General features: G+C 43.6%; 2 protein-coding genes across 3 annotated transcripts in view; both read right to left on the reverse strand.

The window, feature by feature from the left end:
• LOC133659759 (receptor tyrosine-protein kinase erbB-4-like) overlaps positions 1-20,515 on the reverse strand; it is a 173,896-nt gene that overhangs the window by 65,659 nt on the left and 87,722 nt on the right. The window lies entirely within an intron of this gene.
• LOC133646051 (mucin-19-like) overlaps positions 4,166-20,515 on the reverse strand; it is a 44,955-nt gene continuing 28,605 nt past the window's right edge. The window contains exons 3-8 of the mRNA XM_062041029.1: positions 15,312-15,531; positions 15,132-15,217; positions 10,846-10,968; positions 9,624-9,741; positions 8,346-8,477; positions 4,166-4,329 (exon numbers count right to left, since the gene is read on the reverse strand). Of these exons, the coding sequence (XP_061897013.1) occupies positions 4,187-4,329; positions 8,346-8,477; positions 9,624-9,741; positions 10,846-10,968; positions 15,132-15,217; positions 15,312-15,531 (822 nt within the window). The 3' untranslated portion in view covers positions 4,166-4,186. The remainder of the gene's footprint in view (positions 4,330-8,345; positions 8,478-9,623; positions 9,742-10,845; positions 10,969-15,131; positions 15,218-15,311; positions 15,532-20,515) is intronic.

The raw sequence follows: 20,515 nt of genomic DNA on the forward strand, positions 1-20,515 counted from the left end.
TCCCAGTAAACCTGGAATTCTGGGAATTGTTTTGAACTTGGGAAAAAAAGGTAGTTTCAATTTCCAAGATGGTGGAATGTGTTGAAGGTGGAACAGTTTGAATCGGTTGAAAAATGTGGAAATGGTGGAAGTTTTGGAAAATGGCAAAGTCATTTTGAATGGGAAAAATGTCCCGGAGAACCTGGAATTCTGGGAAATCTGGGAATTGTTTTGAACTTGGGAAAAAAGGGAGTTTAATTTTCCAGGATGGTGGAACGTGTAGAAGATGGAATGGTTTGAATCGGTTGAAAAATGTGGAAATGGTGGAAGTTTGGAAAATGGCCATGTCATTTTGAAATGGAAAAATGTCCTGGAAAAACTGGAATTCTGAGAAATCTGGGAATTGTTTTGAACTTAGTAAAAATGGGTAGTTTTAATTTCCAGGATGGTGGAATGTGTTGAAGGTGGAACTGTTTAAATCGGTTAAAAACTGTGGAAATGGTGGAAGTTTGGAAAATAGCCAAGTCATTTTGAAACGGAAAAATGTCCTGGAAAACCTGGAATTCCGAGAAATCTGGGAATTGTTTTAAACTTGGGGTAAAAGGGTAGTTTAAATTTCCATTATGGTGGAATGTGTTGAAGGTGGAATGGTTTGAATCGGATGAAAAATGTGAAAATGGTGGAAGTTTGGAAAATGGCCAAGTCATTCTGAATGGGAAAAATGTTCCGTAAAACCTGGAATTCTGGGAAATTTGGGAATTGTTTGAACTTGGGAGAAAGGGGTAGTTTAAATTTCCAAGATGGTGGAATGTGTTGAAGGTGGAATGGTTTGAATCGGTTGAAAAATGTGGAAATGGTGGAAGTTTGGAAAATGGCCAAGTCATTTTGAATGGGAAAAATGTCCCCGGAAACCTGGAATTGTGGGAAATATGGGAATTGTTTTGAACTTGGGAAAAAGGGTAGTTTAAATTTCCAGGATGGTGGAATGTGTTGAAGGTGGAACGGTTTAAATCGGTTGAAAAATGGGGAAGTTTGTAAAATGGCCAAGTCATTTTTAATGGGAAAAATGTCCCGGAAAACCTGAAATGCTGGGAAATATGGGAATTGTTTTGAACTTGTGGGAAAAGGGTAGTTTAAATTTCCAGGATGGTGGAATGTGTTGAAGGTGGAATGGTTTGAATCGGTTGAAAAATGTGGAATTGGTGGAAGTTTCGAAAATGGCCAAGTCATTTTAAGTCTATTATGTTAGATCCTCTATGGACTGGACTCTCACTATTATATTAGATCCACTATGGACTGGACTCTCACTATTATGTTTGATCCACTATGGACTGGACTCTCACACTATTATGTTAGATCCACTATGGACTGGACTCTCACTATTATGTTAGATCCACTATGGACTGGACTCTCACTATTATGTTAGATCCACTATGGACTGGACTCTCACTATTATGTTAGATCCACTATGGACTGGACTCTCCCACTATTATATTAGATCCACTATGGACTGGACTCTCCTACTATTATGTTAGATCCTCTATGGACTGGACTCTCACTATTATATTAGATCCACTATGGACTGGACTCTCACTATTATGTTTGATCCACTATGGACTGGACTCTCACACTATTATGTTAGATCCACTATGGACTGGACTCTCACTATTATGTTAGATCCACTATGGACTGGACTCTCACTATTATGTTAGATCCACTATGGACTGGACTCTCACACTATTATGTTAGATCCACTATGGACTGGACTCTCACTATTATATTAGATCCACTATGGACTGGACTCTCCTACTATTATGTTAGATCCTCTATGGACTGGACTCTCACTATTATATTAGATCCACTATGGACTGGACTCTCACTATTATGTTAGATCCACTATGGACTGGACTCTCACACTCTTATGTTAGATCCACTATGGACTGGACTCTCACTATTATGTTAGATCCACTATGGACTGTACTCGGGGCGGTATAGCTCAGTTGGTAGAGTGGCCGTGCCAGCAATTTGAGGGTTCCAGGTTCGATCCCCGCTTCCGCCATCCTGGTCACTGCCGTTGTGTCCTTAGGAAAGACACTTTACCCACCTGCTCCCAGTGCCACCCACACTGGTTTAAATGTAACTTAGATATTGGGTTTCACGATGTAAAGCGCTTTGAGTCACTAGAGAAAAAACGCTATATAAATATAATTCACTTCACTCTCTCACTATTATGTTAGATCCACTATGGACTGGACTCTCACTATTATGTTAGATCCACTATGGACTGGACTCTCACTATTTTGTTAGATCCACTATGGACTACACTCTCACTATTATGTTAGATCCACTATGGACTGGACTCTCTCACTATTATGTTAGATCCACTATGGACTAGACTCTCACTATTATGTTGGATCCACTATGGACTGGACTCTCACTATTATGTTAGATCCACTATGGACTACACTCTCACTATTATGTTAGATCCACTATGGACTGGACTCTCTCACTATTATGTTAGATCCACTATGGACTAGACTCTCACTATTATGTTAGATCCACTATGGACTGGACTCTCACTATTATGTTAGATCCACTATGGACTGGACTCTCACTATTATGTTAGATCCACTATGGACTAGACTCTCACTATTATGTTAGATCCACTACGGACTGGACTCTCACTATTATGTTAGATCCACTATGGACTGGACTCTCACTATTATGTTAGATCCACTATGGACTGGACTCTCACACTATTATGTTAGATCCACTATGGACTGGACTCTCTCACTATTATGTTAGATCCACTATGGACTGGACTCTCACTATTATGTTAGATCCACTATGGACTGGACTCTCACAATATTATGTTAGATCCACTATGGACTGGACTCTCCCACTATTATATTAGATCCACTATGGACTGGACTCTCCCACTATTATGTTAGATCCACTATGGACTGGACTCTCCTACTATTATGTTAGATCCTCTATGGACTGGACTCTCACTATTATATTAGATCCACTATGGACTGGACTCTCACTATTATGTTTGATCCACTATGGACTGGACACTCACTATTATGTTAGATCCATTATGGACTGGACTCTCACTATTATGTTAGATCCACTATGGACTGGACTCTCACTATTATGTTAAATCCATTATGGACTGGACTCTCACTATTATGTTAGATCCACTATGGACTGGACTCTCACTATCATGTTAGATCCACTATGGACTGGACTCTCACTATTATGTTGGATCCATTATGGACTGGACTCTCACTATTATGTTAGATCCACTATGGACTGGACTCTCACTATTATGTTAGATCCACTATGGACTGGACTCTCACTATTATGTTAGATCCACTATGGACTGGACTCCCACAATATTATGTTAGATCCACTATGGACTGGACTCTCACTATTATGTTAGATCCACTATGGACTGGACTCTCACTATTATGTTAGATCCACTATGGACTGGACTCTCACACTATTATGTTAGATCCATTATGGACTGGACTCTCACACTATTATGTTAGATCCACTATGGACTTGACTCTCACACTATTATGTTAGATCCACTATGGACTTGACTCTCACACTATTATGTTAGATCCACTATGGACTTGACTCTCACACTATTATGTTAGATCCACGATGGACTGGACTCTCACTATTATGTTAGATCCACTATGGACTGGACTCTCACAATATTATGCTAGATCCACTCGACGTCCATTGCACTGGTCGCCCGGGGGGGGGGGGGGTTGAGTCCCATTGGGTTGAGTTTTTCCTTGCCCTGAGGTGGGATCTGAGCCGAGGATGTCGTTGTGGCTTGTGCAGCCCTTTGAGACACTCGTGATTTAGGGTTATGTAAGTAAACATTGATTGATTGATTGATAGATAATACTACCACCACCGTGCTTGACGGTAGGAATGGTGTTCCTGGGATTGAAGTCCTCACCTTTTCTCCCCCAAACATATCGCTGGGTATTGTGGCCAAACAGCTGCATTTTTGTTTCATCTGACCACAGAACTTTCCTCCAGAAGGTCTTATCTAGCAGATTTGGTCACATTTTCACAGCCAGGTTGCAAACACTGAATCACCGTTCCATGCACCAATACCCAAAATAAATGGATACCAAATCATATAAATGAATGAATTATTTATTTGTTTTTTGGTTGTTGTTTTTTACAGTGGATTTACAGGTACTTGTTGCGGGAAAGTCAAAAGCCCCACCTCCTGCATGCAGATGGATACACACTGGTACACGTCTCTGGCACACACAAATGGTCTGATTACGTCGCAAGGTCTGAAACTCCAAAAGGAGACCTCTAAAAAACACAAAACAGTAAAAACTTCATTGAAGGTCTTAATGTTAAATGTACAAACATCAGTCACAAAGGATGATAAATGGTAAATGGGTTGTACTTGTATAGCGCTTTTCTACCTTTGGCACTATTTCCACATTCACCCATTCACACACACATTCACACACTGATGGCGGGAGCTGCCATGCAAGGCGCTAACCGACGACCCATCGGGAGCAAGGTTGAAGTATCTTGCTCAAGGACACGACGGACGTGACGAGGTTGGTAGGAGGTGGGGATCGAACCGGGAGCCCACCTGTTGGGTTCCTGTTGTATTCTAAATAAAAACAGGATACAATGATCTGCGAATCCTTGTCAACTTACAGTACATCAATTGAGTCCTGAATAAAAGCAAAATATGAGGAATAAGCAAAAATGGCCTAAATGTCACGGCGCTGGCTCGAACACGCTTTTCTCCTTGGCCGTTCTACTCGCCGCCGCCACCAGACTCGTCCCCGATGGTTTCGGGGACACTTAGGCCAGCGACCCACCACCAGTTCCCCCCTCTGCCCTCCCTTGACATCTGGAATCTGTCCATAAGGAGGGGGGTACTGTCACGGCACGGGCTCGAACCCGCTTTTCTCCGGCAGCTGGGTCTGCCAGCACCTCCGTTGGCAACGCGCCGAGACACGCCCCTGCTCACGCTGGCCGCGTCACGCCCACATACCGGCAAGGCTGTGGGCGACTGGGACTGATGAGGGTGAGCGGTATAAGGACCAGTGGATCCAAGGATCCTCGCCGGAACTCAATCTTCTATCGTGTACCGTATGCCGACTATCCAGCTTTATGCTCTCTCTCTTTCTCTCTCTCTGCGTTTCCCCTCCGAATGCTCATTGTTCTTCCTTGTCATCCTCTCCAGCCTAGTCTGCCTTGTCCCCGCGTCGACGAGCTGTGCGTCTCGTCAGCCATAGTTTTCTCTGCTTGCCTAACTGCCTCTTCGATCCTCGACCCCGCTTGGTTACGGACCCCCTATGCCTCGCCATTCGCCCTGACCATCTGCCTGCCCCACGGACTGCCTTCATGCCTTGTTCCTCCTCACTCATCACTCTGGTAACACTCAGCAGTTAATTCCTACACATAGTCTTACACCATACACCCCTTTGGGTTTTGTCACACTCCATTCCTTTGTTTAATTAATGATATTGTTCTTTATGTATTATATTATATTGTTCATATATTTAATAAATACAGAGCAATATTTCCCCCTTGTGGTTCTGTGCCGTCACAACTCCCTCCTGTAAACATAACACTAAAATGTATATTGCAATATACTGTATATTGCAGCTTTTTTCAATAACAATATATATTAAAATATATCATTTGGGAAATAAATGGTCAAATATTTATCTCAAAACGGGTTACAGAGGCTCCTAATTTAGCTGTTGATTTATGAGGTAACAAATTACAAAATTTCCGGTTGTATTATTTTGTCAAAACTATTATTAATCTACTTGCTAGATTACTGTTAATATCTGGTTACTTTCTCTTGTAACACATTTCTAGCTACACTTCTGATAAAATGTAATAAGCACTTATATTTCTGTTGTGTAGATACTTTACATTGCCCAGAGAGAGAGCCTCATATTCAGGCTGTGGAGAACATTCCATGCATATTTTTTCAGCGTTTGGAAGTAAAGCCTTACATCTGATCTATCTTTTTCTTTCTATGTTTACACCTAAATAGGTGGACTCATGTCTTATTGTGTGTCTTATAGTATTGTATTACAAACCTCAAAACCAGTGAAGTTGGCACGTTGTGTGTTGGATTTACTATGTGTATTTGTTATGTGTATATGTATTTATGGCGGACTTACCTGGGACTTTAAGATGGGCGGGGCTACCACTGACAGGTGACCATGTAGGTAGCTTTAAAAATGGCGTCATTGTTTCGTTTGTAAAAACAGCGTGCTTCGTCACCAGCATACCCCACTGGTAAGCAGTGTTGGGTTAGTTACTGAAAACCAGTAACTAGTTACAATTACTAGTTACTTTATTTCAAAAGTAACTCAGTTACTAACTCAGTTACTTACACCAAAAAGTAATGCGTTACTGTGAAAAGTAACTATTTAGTTACTTCTTTTTCCCCCCCTTTTTTTAAGGCTCCCATTAATGCCCTTTTAGCCTTCATTTCAGTGCTGTTATTGCACTGGAGAATAATACAATCTGTTGATCAACTTGACATGCATTTGCATCACTGAACTCAGAAAGCAATGTGGTCTACATACAACACACAAACAATGTGGTCTACATACAACACACAAACAATGTGGTCTACATACAACACACAAACAATGTGGTCTACATACAACACACAAAGACAAAGATATGTTTCAAAGGGCCAATTTATTTCAGGCCAGAACAAATTGACAAAACTATTTTAAATAGCTGCAACATAATGGCACTTTAACTTGAACTCTAAGTAGATAGGATCTTTGATCCAAGACACAACTTACATTTAACTAAAATGTTCTTTTCTTTGTGCTCGACAAAAGAAAAGTATTGAGAATGTCTCCATGTTAAGAAACTCGACTTCTGGCTTCACCATGATGTCTTGTTAGTTGTTATGAGAGTAGCGTATGTGTGTGTGTGTGTGTGTGGCCCTTTAAGATATGACAGCATGAGAGGTGAGTGACGTCAGTGAGTGAGTGGGCGAGAGAGGTGAGGGAGCGGCGACAGTGAGTGCGTGTAGGTGCTCTAGCTTGGTGGATGGCTGCGTCCAATAAAGTCACAAAGTTGCAACAAACCGCCGGTCTCGTCATTCACCCTCAGCTGTAAAGACCCTCTTCCGGGTAAAGTGAAGGTTGTTAGCCCCGAAGTACGGCTCTGGAGGAACGTCTCTCTCTTTATTACCGCATGTCTATAATTTTCGCCGGATCAAACTCGTTTCGCAAAATATTTAGCATATGGCTAGAACTTCCACCGGGTCAAATTCGTTACGTCACGAGTGACGCTTTACCTGTCCTCATTTTCAAAATGGAGGAAGCTGCTTTCAGTAGTTTGCAATCGCACAAAGGAAAAAAGATAAAGAGCTATTCAGTAGGATTTAAGGTCCAAGTATGCTAAAAAGAACAGTAAGCAGCTATGTTTTATTAATATACCGTAGCTGCGTGTGTCAAAAACTGTATAAGTCATTAAATGACTCCCGCCTCCTGGTGGTAGAGGGCGCTAGTGATCCTTCTTGCGACTTCCGGTACTGCAGAAGAAGTGACTACACGCAGCAAGAGATTTTTTTTTTTTTCCCTCTGCCTGAACTTTTAACATGGAGGATTACATACCGGTATCTAAAATAAAACAGTTTTCTGAACTGGACTTTCAATGGAAGCAGGAGGTAATAATTAAAGGAATATCTCCATCGAGACAGAGAGACTTTTAAAACTGAAGAAAGAAAATAAGGACGACTTCTATAAACAAGTTATCGATGCTTTTGGTCAGAAGGAGCTGCAAATGGACTCCATTTATAAGTACAGGTAAGACCATAATAACGTTTATTTTTTATTAAATGTGCTTTTCATGATGGTATGCTTACATCACACTCAAAGCACACGCCTAAATTTACCACATTCCTTTTGGTAAACGCCGGAGTGAGAAGAGGTTTTAAAATAATTACCGCATGCACGGCCATCCCGCCGGCTTCCGGTAAACGCCGGAGTGACAGGAGGTTTTAAATTAATTAGCGCCCCTGCGGCTATTCAAGGAAATACGGTATGTCTTTTTAGTATGTTTTTCCATGAACCATGGTGACATTATAAATAATTCTGATCACATTTAAAACATTATATGACATAAATTAATGGTGATAATAAAATGTAATGCTAAAATTAATAAGTTAGGATAAAATCACAGTGATTGATAATACCGGTATGTCATATCATGGTTGACAACATTATGGTTCAGTTGATGAATTCATGTCTATTATTTACATTATGATGATTCAAGATAGATACATTGTTTTATGTTCATGTTTACTTTTAGGTTTTTACCTACTGATGCTCCTACTGCTGCTGCTGCTGCTGCTAGTGCTACTGCTACTGCTGCTTCTGCTGCTTCTCCTGCTGCTGCTGCTACTGCTGCTGCCGCTGCTGCTGCCGCTGCTTTTGCTGCTGCTGCTGCCGCTAAATAAAACAAGCAAAAAGTGCACTGTGAGTATTATTATTATTATTAGCCTTTATTTAACCAGGTAAAATCCCATTGAGATCAAAGATCTCTTTAGTAATTCCTTCCATGCTGAGTGACGACCCCTATTCAGAGGGCCAATACGGAAACAAACTGAACATTGTGTAAATCGTAAATAAAAACAGAATACAATGATTTGCGAATCCTTTTCAACTTCAATTCAATTGAGTACACTGCAAAGACACGACATTCACAGTATCCAAAAAACAATTTGAAATGTGGACTCGTCAGACCACAGAACACTTTTCCACTTTGCATCAGTCCATCTTAGAAGCCGGCTGCGTTTCTGGGTGTTGTTGATAAATGGCTTTCGCTTTGCATGGGAGAGTTTTAACTTGCACTTACAGATGTAGCGACCAACTGTAGTTACTGACAGTGGTTTTCTGAAGTGTTCCTGAGCCCTTGTGGTGATATCCTTTACACACTGATGTCGCTTTTTGATGCTGTACCGCCTGAGCTGCTTACGTGCAGTGATTTCTCCAGATTCTCTGAACCCTTTGATGATATTACGGACCGTAGATGGTGAAATCCCTAAATTCCTTGCAATAGCTGGTTGAGAAATGTTGTTCTTAAACTGTTGGACAATTTGCTCACGCATTTGTTGACAAAGTGGTGACCCTCGCCCCATCCTTGTTTGTGAATGACTGAGCATTTCATGGAATCTACTTATATACCCAATCATGGCACCCACCTGTTCCCAATTAGCCTGCACACCTGTGGGATGTTCCAAATAAGTGTTTGATGAGCATTCCTCAACTTTTTCAGTTTTTTTTGACACTTGTACCAGCTTTTTTGAAACATGTTGCAGGCATCAAATTCCAAATTAGCTATTATTTGCAAAGTTTTCCAGTGTGAACATTAAATATCTTGTCTTTGCAGTCTATTCAATTGAATATAAGTTGAAAAGGATTTGCAATTCATCGTATTTTGTTTCAATTTACGATTTACACAACGTGCCAACTTCACTGGTTTTGGATTTTGTATTATTACGATATAACGATAGTATTAAAAGCTCTACCGTCATTTATATTGTATATTGTCTATACTGCGCAGCCCTATACAATATGAAGAAATGTAACTCATACCGTCGATAACAATCTGTGTTCCACATTCTCCACCACCGTTGGACAGCCGTAAACGAAAGTCAACTTGTGATTGGTCAGTCCAAGACAAATTGGACCACTCACCACTATGCACACCATCCTGCAAGGAACAGCACAAAAAAACACATAATCTTTAAAATGTTTACTGTCAAGATTGTTAGCTTCCCGTCCCGGGGCAGCAATGGTGGTTGAAGGGAGAAGGGGAGCGTTGTTAGAGCTGGTTGATGCGGTGCGACTCGGGCTGGGTAAAATAACTGACTTGATGGATTATGGAGCAATATCCTTTAATAGTTTAATGTTTCTTTTCATTTTTAGCAATATCGATGAACAAGGCATTAATATATTAGTTCAAACCTCGGCCGAGTCACACCAAAGACTATAAAAAAAATGGGACCCATTACCTACCTGCTTGGCACTCAGCATCAAGGGTTGGAATTGGGGGTTAAATCACCAAAAATAATTCCCGGGCGCGGCACCGCTGCTGCCCACTGCTCCCCTCACCTCCCAGGGGGTGATCAAGAGGATGGGTCAAATGCAGAGGACACATTTCACCACACCTAGTGTGTGTGACAATCATTGGTACTTTAACTTTAACTTTAGTGAGGTATGTTTTTCTGTACTTGTGAGGACCCCCGGAAAAACGAGACGCTGCACCTAAAGGGCTGTCCTTGAAAAATTGAACTTGATATACTCGTTTTAAAATATACAGTACAGGCCAAATGTTCGGACACACCTTTCTCATTTCAATGTGTTTTCTTTATTTTCATGACTATTTACATTGTAGATTGTCACTGAAGGTATCAAAACTATGACACCTGTGAAGTGGAAACCATTTCAGGTGAATTTCAGAGAATGCCAAGAGTGTGCAAAACTGTAATCAGAACAAAGGGTGGCTATTTTAAAGAAAGTAGAATATAAAACATGTTTTCAGTTATTTCACCTTTTATTGTTAAGTATAACTCCGCATGTGTTCATTCATAGTTTTGATGCCTTCACTGGCAATAGTCATAAAATAAAGAAAGCTCATTGAATGAGAAGGTGTGTCCAAACTTTTGGCCCGTACTGTGTTTATAAAGTAGGTGTGCACTGTAGCAACACTCAATTCTCACACATCCTTCCTTGTATGCGGATGAGAAGATAGATCTTTCATGTTCTATACACAGTACCAACAAATACTTATGAGAACAAGACAACTTTGTTTCACCTCATTTCGGAGTCCAATCCACGGTAAAGAAATGTCTTGACTGAGGATGACCCCACTAATGACTGATGCCTCCACTTGGTTGTGGATGGATGCCAAATTCCCACCAAACTGGTTGCAGGTCGCCTATTAGTGATAGAGTAAAAAAAAAAAAAAAAATTAATTCAAGGTCTCCAAAAGGCACAAGTGACTTTTTAACCACTTAGCATTCTGGGATTTGGTTTTGGCTAAAGCTTCAACAACAACAACAAAGTCATAACCAAAGTAAAAGCAAAGCTCTGTAATTAATGGAAAACTGGCTAAGAGTGATACGGCCAAAGATAGGACGGAGATGGTCGGTTTGTCTGGTATTCTGCCTTCAATACTATCCAGCCGCACCTTCTCCAGGACAAGCTGGACAGAATGCGAGTGGACCCCTGCCTGGTGGCCTGGATTTCAAACTACCTCACCGCTAGGCCGCAGTACGGCAGAGAGGTTCGGAGCATGGTGAGGGACTTTGCTGTCTGGTGCCACAGGAACCTCTTGCAGCTCAATCCGTCAAAAACCAAGGAGCTGGTCATTAACTTTGGCAGGTCGAGTCCAAGGTCACAACCTATTGTGATCGAGGGAGTTGAGGTACAGACCGTGGACTCATTCAAGTACCTCCGGGTGTGGGTGGACAATAAGCTGGACTGGACTGTTAACACAGACCACTTGTACAGGAAAGGACAGAGCAGGCTGTACTTCCTGAGGAGGCTGCGCTCTGTGGTTGCCAGTGTTCTGTACTACATCGTTCTCGCCCTTTTCCTGGCGAGAACCATGGACTCGGACTTGGAGGTGCCGATTCCCATCCCAGTCGCATCACACTCGGCTGCAAACCGATCCAGTGAGAGCTGAAGATCTTGGCCAGATGAAGCCATCAGGACCACATCATCTGCAAAAATCCATCCATCCATCCATCTTCAACCGCTTATCCGGAATCGGGTCGCGGGGACAGCAGCTCCAGCAGAGACCCCCGGACTTCCCTCTCCAGAGCAACATTTGCGACTTCCTCCTGGGGAATCCCGAAGCGTTCCCAGGCCAGAGAGGAGATGTAATCCCCCCATCTGGTCCTTGGCCTGCCGCGGGGCCTCCTCCCAGTGGGACGTGCAACGAGGACTTCCCTAGGGAGACGCTCGTGAGGCATCCGCACGAGATGCCCGAACCACCTAAGCTTGCTCCTTTCCAAGCGAAGGAGCAGCGGCTCTACTCCGAGTCTCTCTCGGGTGACTGCACTTCTCACCCTATCTCTCAGGGAGATGCCAGCCACCCTTCTGAGGAAACTCATTTCGGCCGCTTGTATCCGCGATCTTATTCTTTCGGTCATTACCCACACTTCATGACCATAGGTGAGAGTAGGAATGTAGATAGCTCGGTAGACCGAGAGCTTTGCCTTCTGGCTCAGCTCCCGTTTCGTCACAACAGTGCGGCAGAGAGACTGCAATACTGCCCCAGCTGCTCCGATTCTCCGGCTGATTTCCTTCTCCATCTTTCCCTCACTCGTGAACAAGACCCCGAGATACTTAAACTCCTCCACCTGGGACAGAGTCCTGTCCCCTACCCGGACTGTACAAACCATCGGTTTCCTGCTGAGAACCATGGCCTCAGATTTGGAGATGCTGATCCTCATTCCAGCCGCTGAACACTCGGCTGCGAACCGATCCAGTGAGAGCTGAAGGTCACGAACCGAAGGTGCCATCAGGACCACATCATCTGCAAACAGCAGTGACGCAACCTTTAGCCCCCCGAGACGTATACCCTCTCCGCCATGGCCACGACTCCGCCTAGAAATCCTGTCCATGAAAATCACAAACAGGATAGGTGACAGAGCGCAGCCCTGGCGGAGACCAACCCCCACTGGAAACGGATCCGACTTACATCCAAGCACCCGGACACAACTCTCGCTTTGGTTGTACAGAGATTGGATGGCCCTCAACAGGGTTCCCCTCACTCCGTACTCCCTCAGCACCTCCCACAAGATCTCCCGAGGGACGCGGTCATACGCCTTCTCCAAATCCACAAAACACATGTAGACTGGATAGGCATACTCCCAGGCCCTCTCCAGGATTCCCGCAAGCGTAAAGAGTTGGTCAGTTGTTCCACGACCAGGACGGAATCCACATTGCTCCTCTTGAATCTGAGGTTCGACTATCGGCCGGACCCTCCTTTCCAGTACCTTGGCGTAAACTTTCCCAGGGAGGCTGAGTAGTGTGATACCCCTGTAATTAGCACACACCCTCTGGTCCCCCTTTTTGAAAAGGGGAACCACCACCCCAGTCTGCCACTCCCTCGGCACTGTCCCAGACTTCCACGCAATGTTGAAAAGGCGTATCAACCAAGACAGCCCATCAACACCCAGAGCCTTCAGCATTTCTGGACGGATCTCGTCAACCCCCGGAGCTTTGCCACTGTGGAGTTGTCTAACTACCTCAGTGACTTCACTCCGAGAGATCGACGTCGATCCCCCATCATCCTCAGGCCCTGCTCCTATCAGGGAGGGTGTGTCTGATGTATTTGGGTTCAGGAGTTCCTCAAAGTGCTCTTTCCAACGCCCCACGACTTCCTCACTTGAAGTCAGCAAAGTCCCATCCTTGCCGTACACAGCTTGGATGGTTCCCTGCTTCCCCCTCCTGAGGTGCCGTATGGTCTTCCAGAACAGCTTTGGTGCCGCCCGATAGTCCTTCTCCATGGATTCCCCGAACTGCTCCCACACCCTCTGCTTAGCCTCGTCCACAGCCACGGCCGCTGCCCTTCGGGCCCGTCGGTACCTTGCAACTGCCTCCGGAGTCCCCTGGGATAACATACCCCGGTAGGACTCCTTCTTCAGTCGGACGGCTTCCCTGACCACCACTGTCCACCAGGGTGTTCGAGGGTTACCGCCCCTTGAGGCACCTAAGACCTTCTGGCCACAGCTCGCATCTGCAGCTTTAGCAATAGAGGCTTTGAACATTGCCCATTCCTGTTCAATGTCCCCAACCTCCACAGGGATGGCAGAGAAGTCCCGCCGGAGGTGGGAGTTGAAGTCCTTCCGGACAGAGGACTCCTCCAAACGTTCCCAGTTCACCCGCACTACACGCTTGGGTTTGCCAGGTCTGTCCAGAGGTTTCCCCCGCCATCTAACCCAACTCACCACCAGATGGTGATCAGTTGACAGTTCAGCCCCTCTCTTCACCCGAGTGTCCAAAACATACGGCCTCAGATCAGCTGATACGATTACAAAATCGATCATTGATCTTTGGCCTAGGGTGCTCTGGTACCAGGTACACCTATGAGCATCCTTATGCTTGAACATGGTGTTTGTTATCGCAAGTCCGTGACTAGCACAGAAGTCCAATAACAATCCACCACTCAGGTTCAGATCAGGGAGACCGTTCCTCCCAATCACGCCAGTCCAAGTATCACTGTCATTGCCCACGTGCGCGTTGAAGTCCCCCAGCAAGACTATGGAATCCCCTGCCGGCGCCCCATACAGGACCCCATGCAAGGTATCCAAGAAGGCTGAATACTCTGAACTCCTGTTTGGTGCGTATGCACAAACAACAGTCAGAGTGCAAAAAGCAGAGACCTAATCCTGCAGCCACCAAACCCCCCCCCCCCCCCCCCCCCCGCCACCCCCTCAATGCCCTGACTGCGCCTAGAAATTCTGTCCATAAAAGTTATGAACATAATTGGTAGACAAAGGGCAGCCTTGGCGGAGCCCAACCCTCACTGGAAACGGGCCCGCAATGCGGACCAAGTTCTGACACTGATCATACAGAGAGCGGACCGCCACAATCAGATAGTCCGTTACCCCGTACTCTCTGACCACTCCCCACAGGACTTTCCGGGGTACACGGTGGAATGCCTTCTCCAAGTCCACAAAGCACATGTAGACTGGTTGGGCAAACTCCCATGCACCCTCAAGGACCCTGCCGAGAGTATAGAGCTGGTCCACAGTTCCACGACCAGGACGAAAACCACACTGTTCCTCCTGAATCCGAGGTTTGACTATCCGGCGTAGCCTCCTCCCCAGTACACCTGAATAGACCTTACCGGGAAGGCTGAGGATTGAAACCTCCTGAGTTTTTGACTACAAAATAAATAATACAAGGAGGTATGTGTTGTGCTAACATATCAGATTGATATTGGTATCGGCCAGTACGTAAGGCTACAATATCGGTATTGTATCAGAAAGGACAACGTTGTGTCAGGACACCCTAACAGAATCAAGGGGTGACGTTTAGGCAGAAAAATACACAAAAGTCCAAGTGATCGGAATGGTAAGAACATACCTCTGCTTTGGTAAAATTCATTTCCATCGTACTGAGGAAGAAACAACGATTCTCCAACCGAATCCAGCCTTCAGGACACTGATTATCTGCATCAGGGATGTTATTTTAGCAAGGAGTCGAGATGTAGAAAAAGAAGCAGGCATTAAACAATTTTTTTTTTTGGAATGTGTAGTAACCTACTTCTCACAGAGGCTGCAGGGGCTGCAGGGGCTGCAGCGGCTCCAGGGGCTGCAGCGGCTCCAGAGGCTGCAGGGGCTGCAGCGGCTGCAGCGGCTGCAGGGGCTGCAGTGGCTGCAGGGGCTGCAGCGGCTGCAGGGGCTGCAGTGGCTGCAGCGGCTGAAGTGGCTCCAGGGGCTGCAGCGGCTGCAGGGGCTGCAGAGGCTCCAACGTCTCCAGGCGACTGTGAAGAAGAAGAAGAAGAAAACATGAATTTGTCATGAAAAGTCAGACTTTCAGAAGAATTCAATGGTCTATTCAATAGTTCTTGAATTGCATTTAAACTTGCCGCATTTACCAAAACCGGAACACAATCGGAGACACATTTCCAGCCTTGTTGTTGCACTAGTGAGCCACGGATGAGGAGATGCTGCCCATTGTTGATTGACGTAAAGTCTGAATGTCATTAAAACAGTGAGCTCCATCTTTTGACACTTCTTCCACTCTGTTAGAATAATTATGTGTAAGTAATCACACAACTCTAATGCGTAAAGTCTGTTGCTATAGTTATTAGCTACTGTGCTCAAGCTGTACTTTTTCTATCTGTGCAAGGACAAAACTTATTGTCTGAGGGGTGGCCTCAGCCACAGATGTTATCTTTGTTTTAGCCCGCTAACAGCCAAGAACTACAAAGACCTCAACGAAGATAAGATGACAGCACGCAGACAAAGCAGAGACAAGGCATTCACAAGGCCTCCAGCACATTCCGTCACGTATTGTGCGTACTGGAAGCTGCTTTGCATGAAATGTGTGGCGGCCTCAGTGATGTAACCAGGGACCTCCCAAATAAATAGAGGAGCACGTGGGACTGTTAGCTCAGAGTGTGGTGGGAGATTGCAACTGAGCGTGCAATCCCAAACGTCTCTCCTCATTGAGCCAAATTGAACTCTGTCTCTGCACGATTCCTTGCTTCTTGTCTGTTTAATAGATGTCATCAGTGTTTGAACCTGACACACTCCCGTCCTTGCACGCTACACCGCTACAACAAAGATGACGGGGGAGAAGACGCTGTCGAAGGTGAGCCACGTACAGTATTGACAGTCAAAGTTGCATCAGATGTGAGAGATGACATCAGATGTGTAAGTGGGACAGTATTGACAGTCAAAGTTGCATCAGATGTGCGAGATGACATCAGATGTGTAAGTGGGACAGTATTGACAGTCAAAGTTGCATCAGATGTGCGAGATGACATCAGATGTGTAAGTGGGACAATATTGACAGTCAAAGTTGAATCAGATGTGCAAGATGACATCAGATGTGTGAGTATTGTAAGTATTGACAGTCAAAGTTGCATCAGATGTGAAAGATGACAGATGTATAGGTGGGACAGTATTGACAGTCAAAGTTGCATCAGATGTGCAAGGTGACATCAGATGTGTAAATGGGACAGTATTGACAGTCAAAGTTGCATCAGATGTGAGAGATGACATCAGATGTGTAAGTGGGACAGTATTGACAGTCAAAGTTGCATCAGATGTGCGAGATGACATCAAATGTGTAGGTGGGACAGTATTGACAGTCAAAGTTGCATCAGATGTGCGAGATGACATCAGATGTGTAAGTGGGACAGTATTGACAGTCAAAGTTGCATCAGATGTGAGAGATGACATCAGATGTGTAAGTGGGACAGTATTGACAGTCAAAGTTGCATCAGATGTGCGAGATGACATCAGATGTGTAAGTGGGACAATATTGACAGTCAAAGTTGCATCAGATGTGCGAGATGACATCAGATGTGTAAGTGGGACAGTATTGACAGTCAAAGTTGCATCAGATGTGCGAGATGACATCAGATGTGTAAGTGGGACAGTATTGACAGTCAAAGTTGCATCAGATGTGCGAGATGACATCAGATGTGTAAGTGGGACAGTATTGACAGTCAAAGTTGCATCAGATGTGCGAGATGACATCAAATGTGTAGGTGGGACAGTATTGACAGTCAAAGTTGCATCAGATGTGCGAGATGACATCAGATGTGTAAGTGGGACAGTATTGACAGTCAAAGTTGCATCAGATGTGCGAGATGACATCAGATGTGTAAGTGGGACAGTATTGACAGTCAAAGTTGCATCAGATGTGAGAGATGACATCAGATGTGTAAGTGGGACAGTATTGACAGTCAAAGTTGCATCAGCTGTGCGAGATGACATCAGATGTGTAAGTGGGACAGTATTGACAGTCAAAGTTGCATCAGATGTGAGAGATGACATCAGATGTGTAAGTGGGACAGTATTGACAGTCAAAGTTGCATCAGATGTGCGAGATGACATCAGATGTGTAAGTGGGACAATATTGACAGTCAAAGTTGCATCAGATGTGCGAGATGACATCAGATGTGTAAGCGGGACAGTATTGACAGTCAAAGTTGCACCAGCTGTGCGAGATGACATCAGATGTGTAAGTGGGACAATATTGACAGTCAAAGTTGCATCAGATGTGCGAGATGACATCAGATGTGTAAGTGGGACAGTATTGACAGTCAAAGTTGCATCATCAGCTGTGCGAGATGACATCAGATGTGTAAGTGGGACAGTATTGACAGTCAAAGTTGCATCAGATGTGCGAGATGACATCAGATGTGTAAGTGGGACAGTATTGACAGTCAAAGTTGCATCAGCTGTGCGAGATGACATCAGATGTGTAAGCGCGACAGTATTGACAGTCAAAGTTGCATCAGATGTGCGAGATGACATCAGATGTGTATATGGACAGTATTGACAGTTAAAGTTGCATCAGATGGAGAGATGACATCAGATGTGTAAGTGGGACAGTATTGACAGTCAAAGTTGCATCAGATGTGAGAGATGACATCAGATGTGTGAGTGGGACAGTATTGACAGTCAAAGTTGCATCAGATGTGCGAGATGACATCAGATGTGTAAGTGGGACAATATTGACAGTCAAAGGTTGCATCAGATGTGCGAGATGACATCAGATGTGTAAGTGGGACAGTATTGACAGTCAAAGTTGCATCAGATGTGAGAGATGACATCAGATGTGTAAGTGGGACAATATTGACAGTCAAAGTTGAATCAGATGTGCGAGATGACATCAGATGTGTAAGTGGGACAGTATTGACAGTTAAAGTTGCATCAGATGGAGAGATGACATCAGATGTGTAAGTGGGACAGTATTGACAGTCAAAGTTGCATCAGATGTGCGAGATGACATCAGATGTGTAAGTGGGACAGTATTGACAGTCAAAGTTGCATCAGCTGTGAGAGATGACATCAGATGTGTGAGTGGGACAGTATTGACAGTTAAAGTTGCATCAGATGGAGAGATGACATCAGATGTGTAAGTGGGACAGTATTGACAGTCAAAGTTGCATCAGATGTGCGAGATGACATCAGATGTGTAAGCGGGACAGTATTGACAGTTAAAGTTGCATCAGATGGAGAGATGACATCAGATGTGTAAGTGGACAGTATTGACAGTCAAAGTTGCATCAGATGTGCGAGATGACATCAGATGTGTAAGTGGGACAGTATTGACAGTCAAAGTTGCATCAGATGTGAGAGATGACATCAGATGTGTAAGTGGGACAGTATTGACAGTCAAAGTTGCATCAGATGTGAGAGATGACATCAGATGTGTAAGTGGGACAATATTGACAGTCAAAGTTGCATCAGATGTGCGAGATGACATCAGATGTGTAAGTGGGACAGTATTGACAGTTAAAGTTGCATCAGATGGAGAGATGACATCAGATGTGTAAGTGGGACAGTATTGACAGTCAAAGTTGCATCAGATGTGCGAGATGACATCAGATGTGTAAGTGGGACAGTATTGACAGTCAAAGTTGCATCAGCTGTGAGAGATGACATCAGATGTGTGAGTGGGACAGTATTGACAGTTAAAGTTGCATCAGATGGAGAGATGACATCAGATGTGTAAGTGGGACAGTATTGACAGTCAAAGTTGCATCAGATGTGCGAGATGACATCAGATGTGTAAGCGGGACAGTATTGACAGTTAAAGTTGCATCAGATGGAGAGATGACATCAGATGTGTAAGTGGGACAGTATTGACAGTCAAAGTTGCATCAGATGTGCGAGATGACATCAGATGTGTAAGTGGGACAGTATTGACAGTCAAAGTTGCATCAGATGTGAGAGATGACATCAGATGTGTAAGTGGGACAATATGGACAGTCAAAGTTGAATCAGATGTGCAAGATGACATCAGATGTGTGAGTGGACAGTATTGATGTATGTGTATAATATTAGTAAATATACTTCTGCTGTATATGTATAATATTAGTAAATATACCTCTGCTGTATATGTATAATATTAGTAAATAACTTCTGCTGTAAATGTATAGTATTAGTAAATATACCTCTGCTGTATATGTATAGTATTAGTAAATATACCTCTGCTGTATAGGTATAATATTAGTAAATATACTTCTGCTGTATATGTATAACATTAGTAAATATACCTCTGCTGTATATGTATAATATTAGTAAATATACCTCTGCTGTATATGTATAATATTAGTAAATCTACTTCTGCTGTATATGTATAATATTAGTAAATATACCTCTGCTGTATATGTATAATATTAGTAAATATACCTCTGCTGTATATGTATAATATTAGTAAATATACTTCTGCTGTAAATGTATAATATTAGTAAATATACCTCTGCTGTATATGTATAATATTAGTAAATATACCTCTGCTGTATATGTATAGTATTAGTAAATATACCTCTGCTGTATATGTATAGTATTAGTAAATATACCTCTGCTGTATATGTATAGTATTAGTAAATATACCTCTGCTGTATATGTATAATATTAGTAAATATACCTCTGCTGTATATGTATAATATTAGTAAATATACCCTCTGCTGGATCTGCAGTTTGACCAGCTGCTCCAGTCAACAGTCCACTGATCCCACAAAGGAGGAACAACACACAAAGCTCCGATGCCATCTGTGCAATGATAGACAAGTAGTTACATATTATTTGCTGTATTTTGGATTTGCAAACGAGCGTGCGGTCAGGTGAGGCAAGTGCAGCAGAACATCACAAATAAAATGATAAGTATTAATATTTGTCCATTAAGCTGTTATGCATGTCATTTCTGTGCCGTTTACCACATTGCTCAGTAAGGATGGCGAATGTTGCATTTTTCCTGATCAAATCTAGTCAGAGATCTGA

This window comes from Entelurus aequoreus, linkage group LG01 (assembly GCF_033978785.1).
Source record: "Entelurus aequoreus isolate RoL-2023_Sb linkage group LG01, RoL_Eaeq_v1.1, whole genome shotgun sequence".
NCBI lineage: Eukaryota > Metazoa > Chordata > Actinopteri > Syngnathiformes > Syngnathidae > Entelurus > Entelurus aequoreus.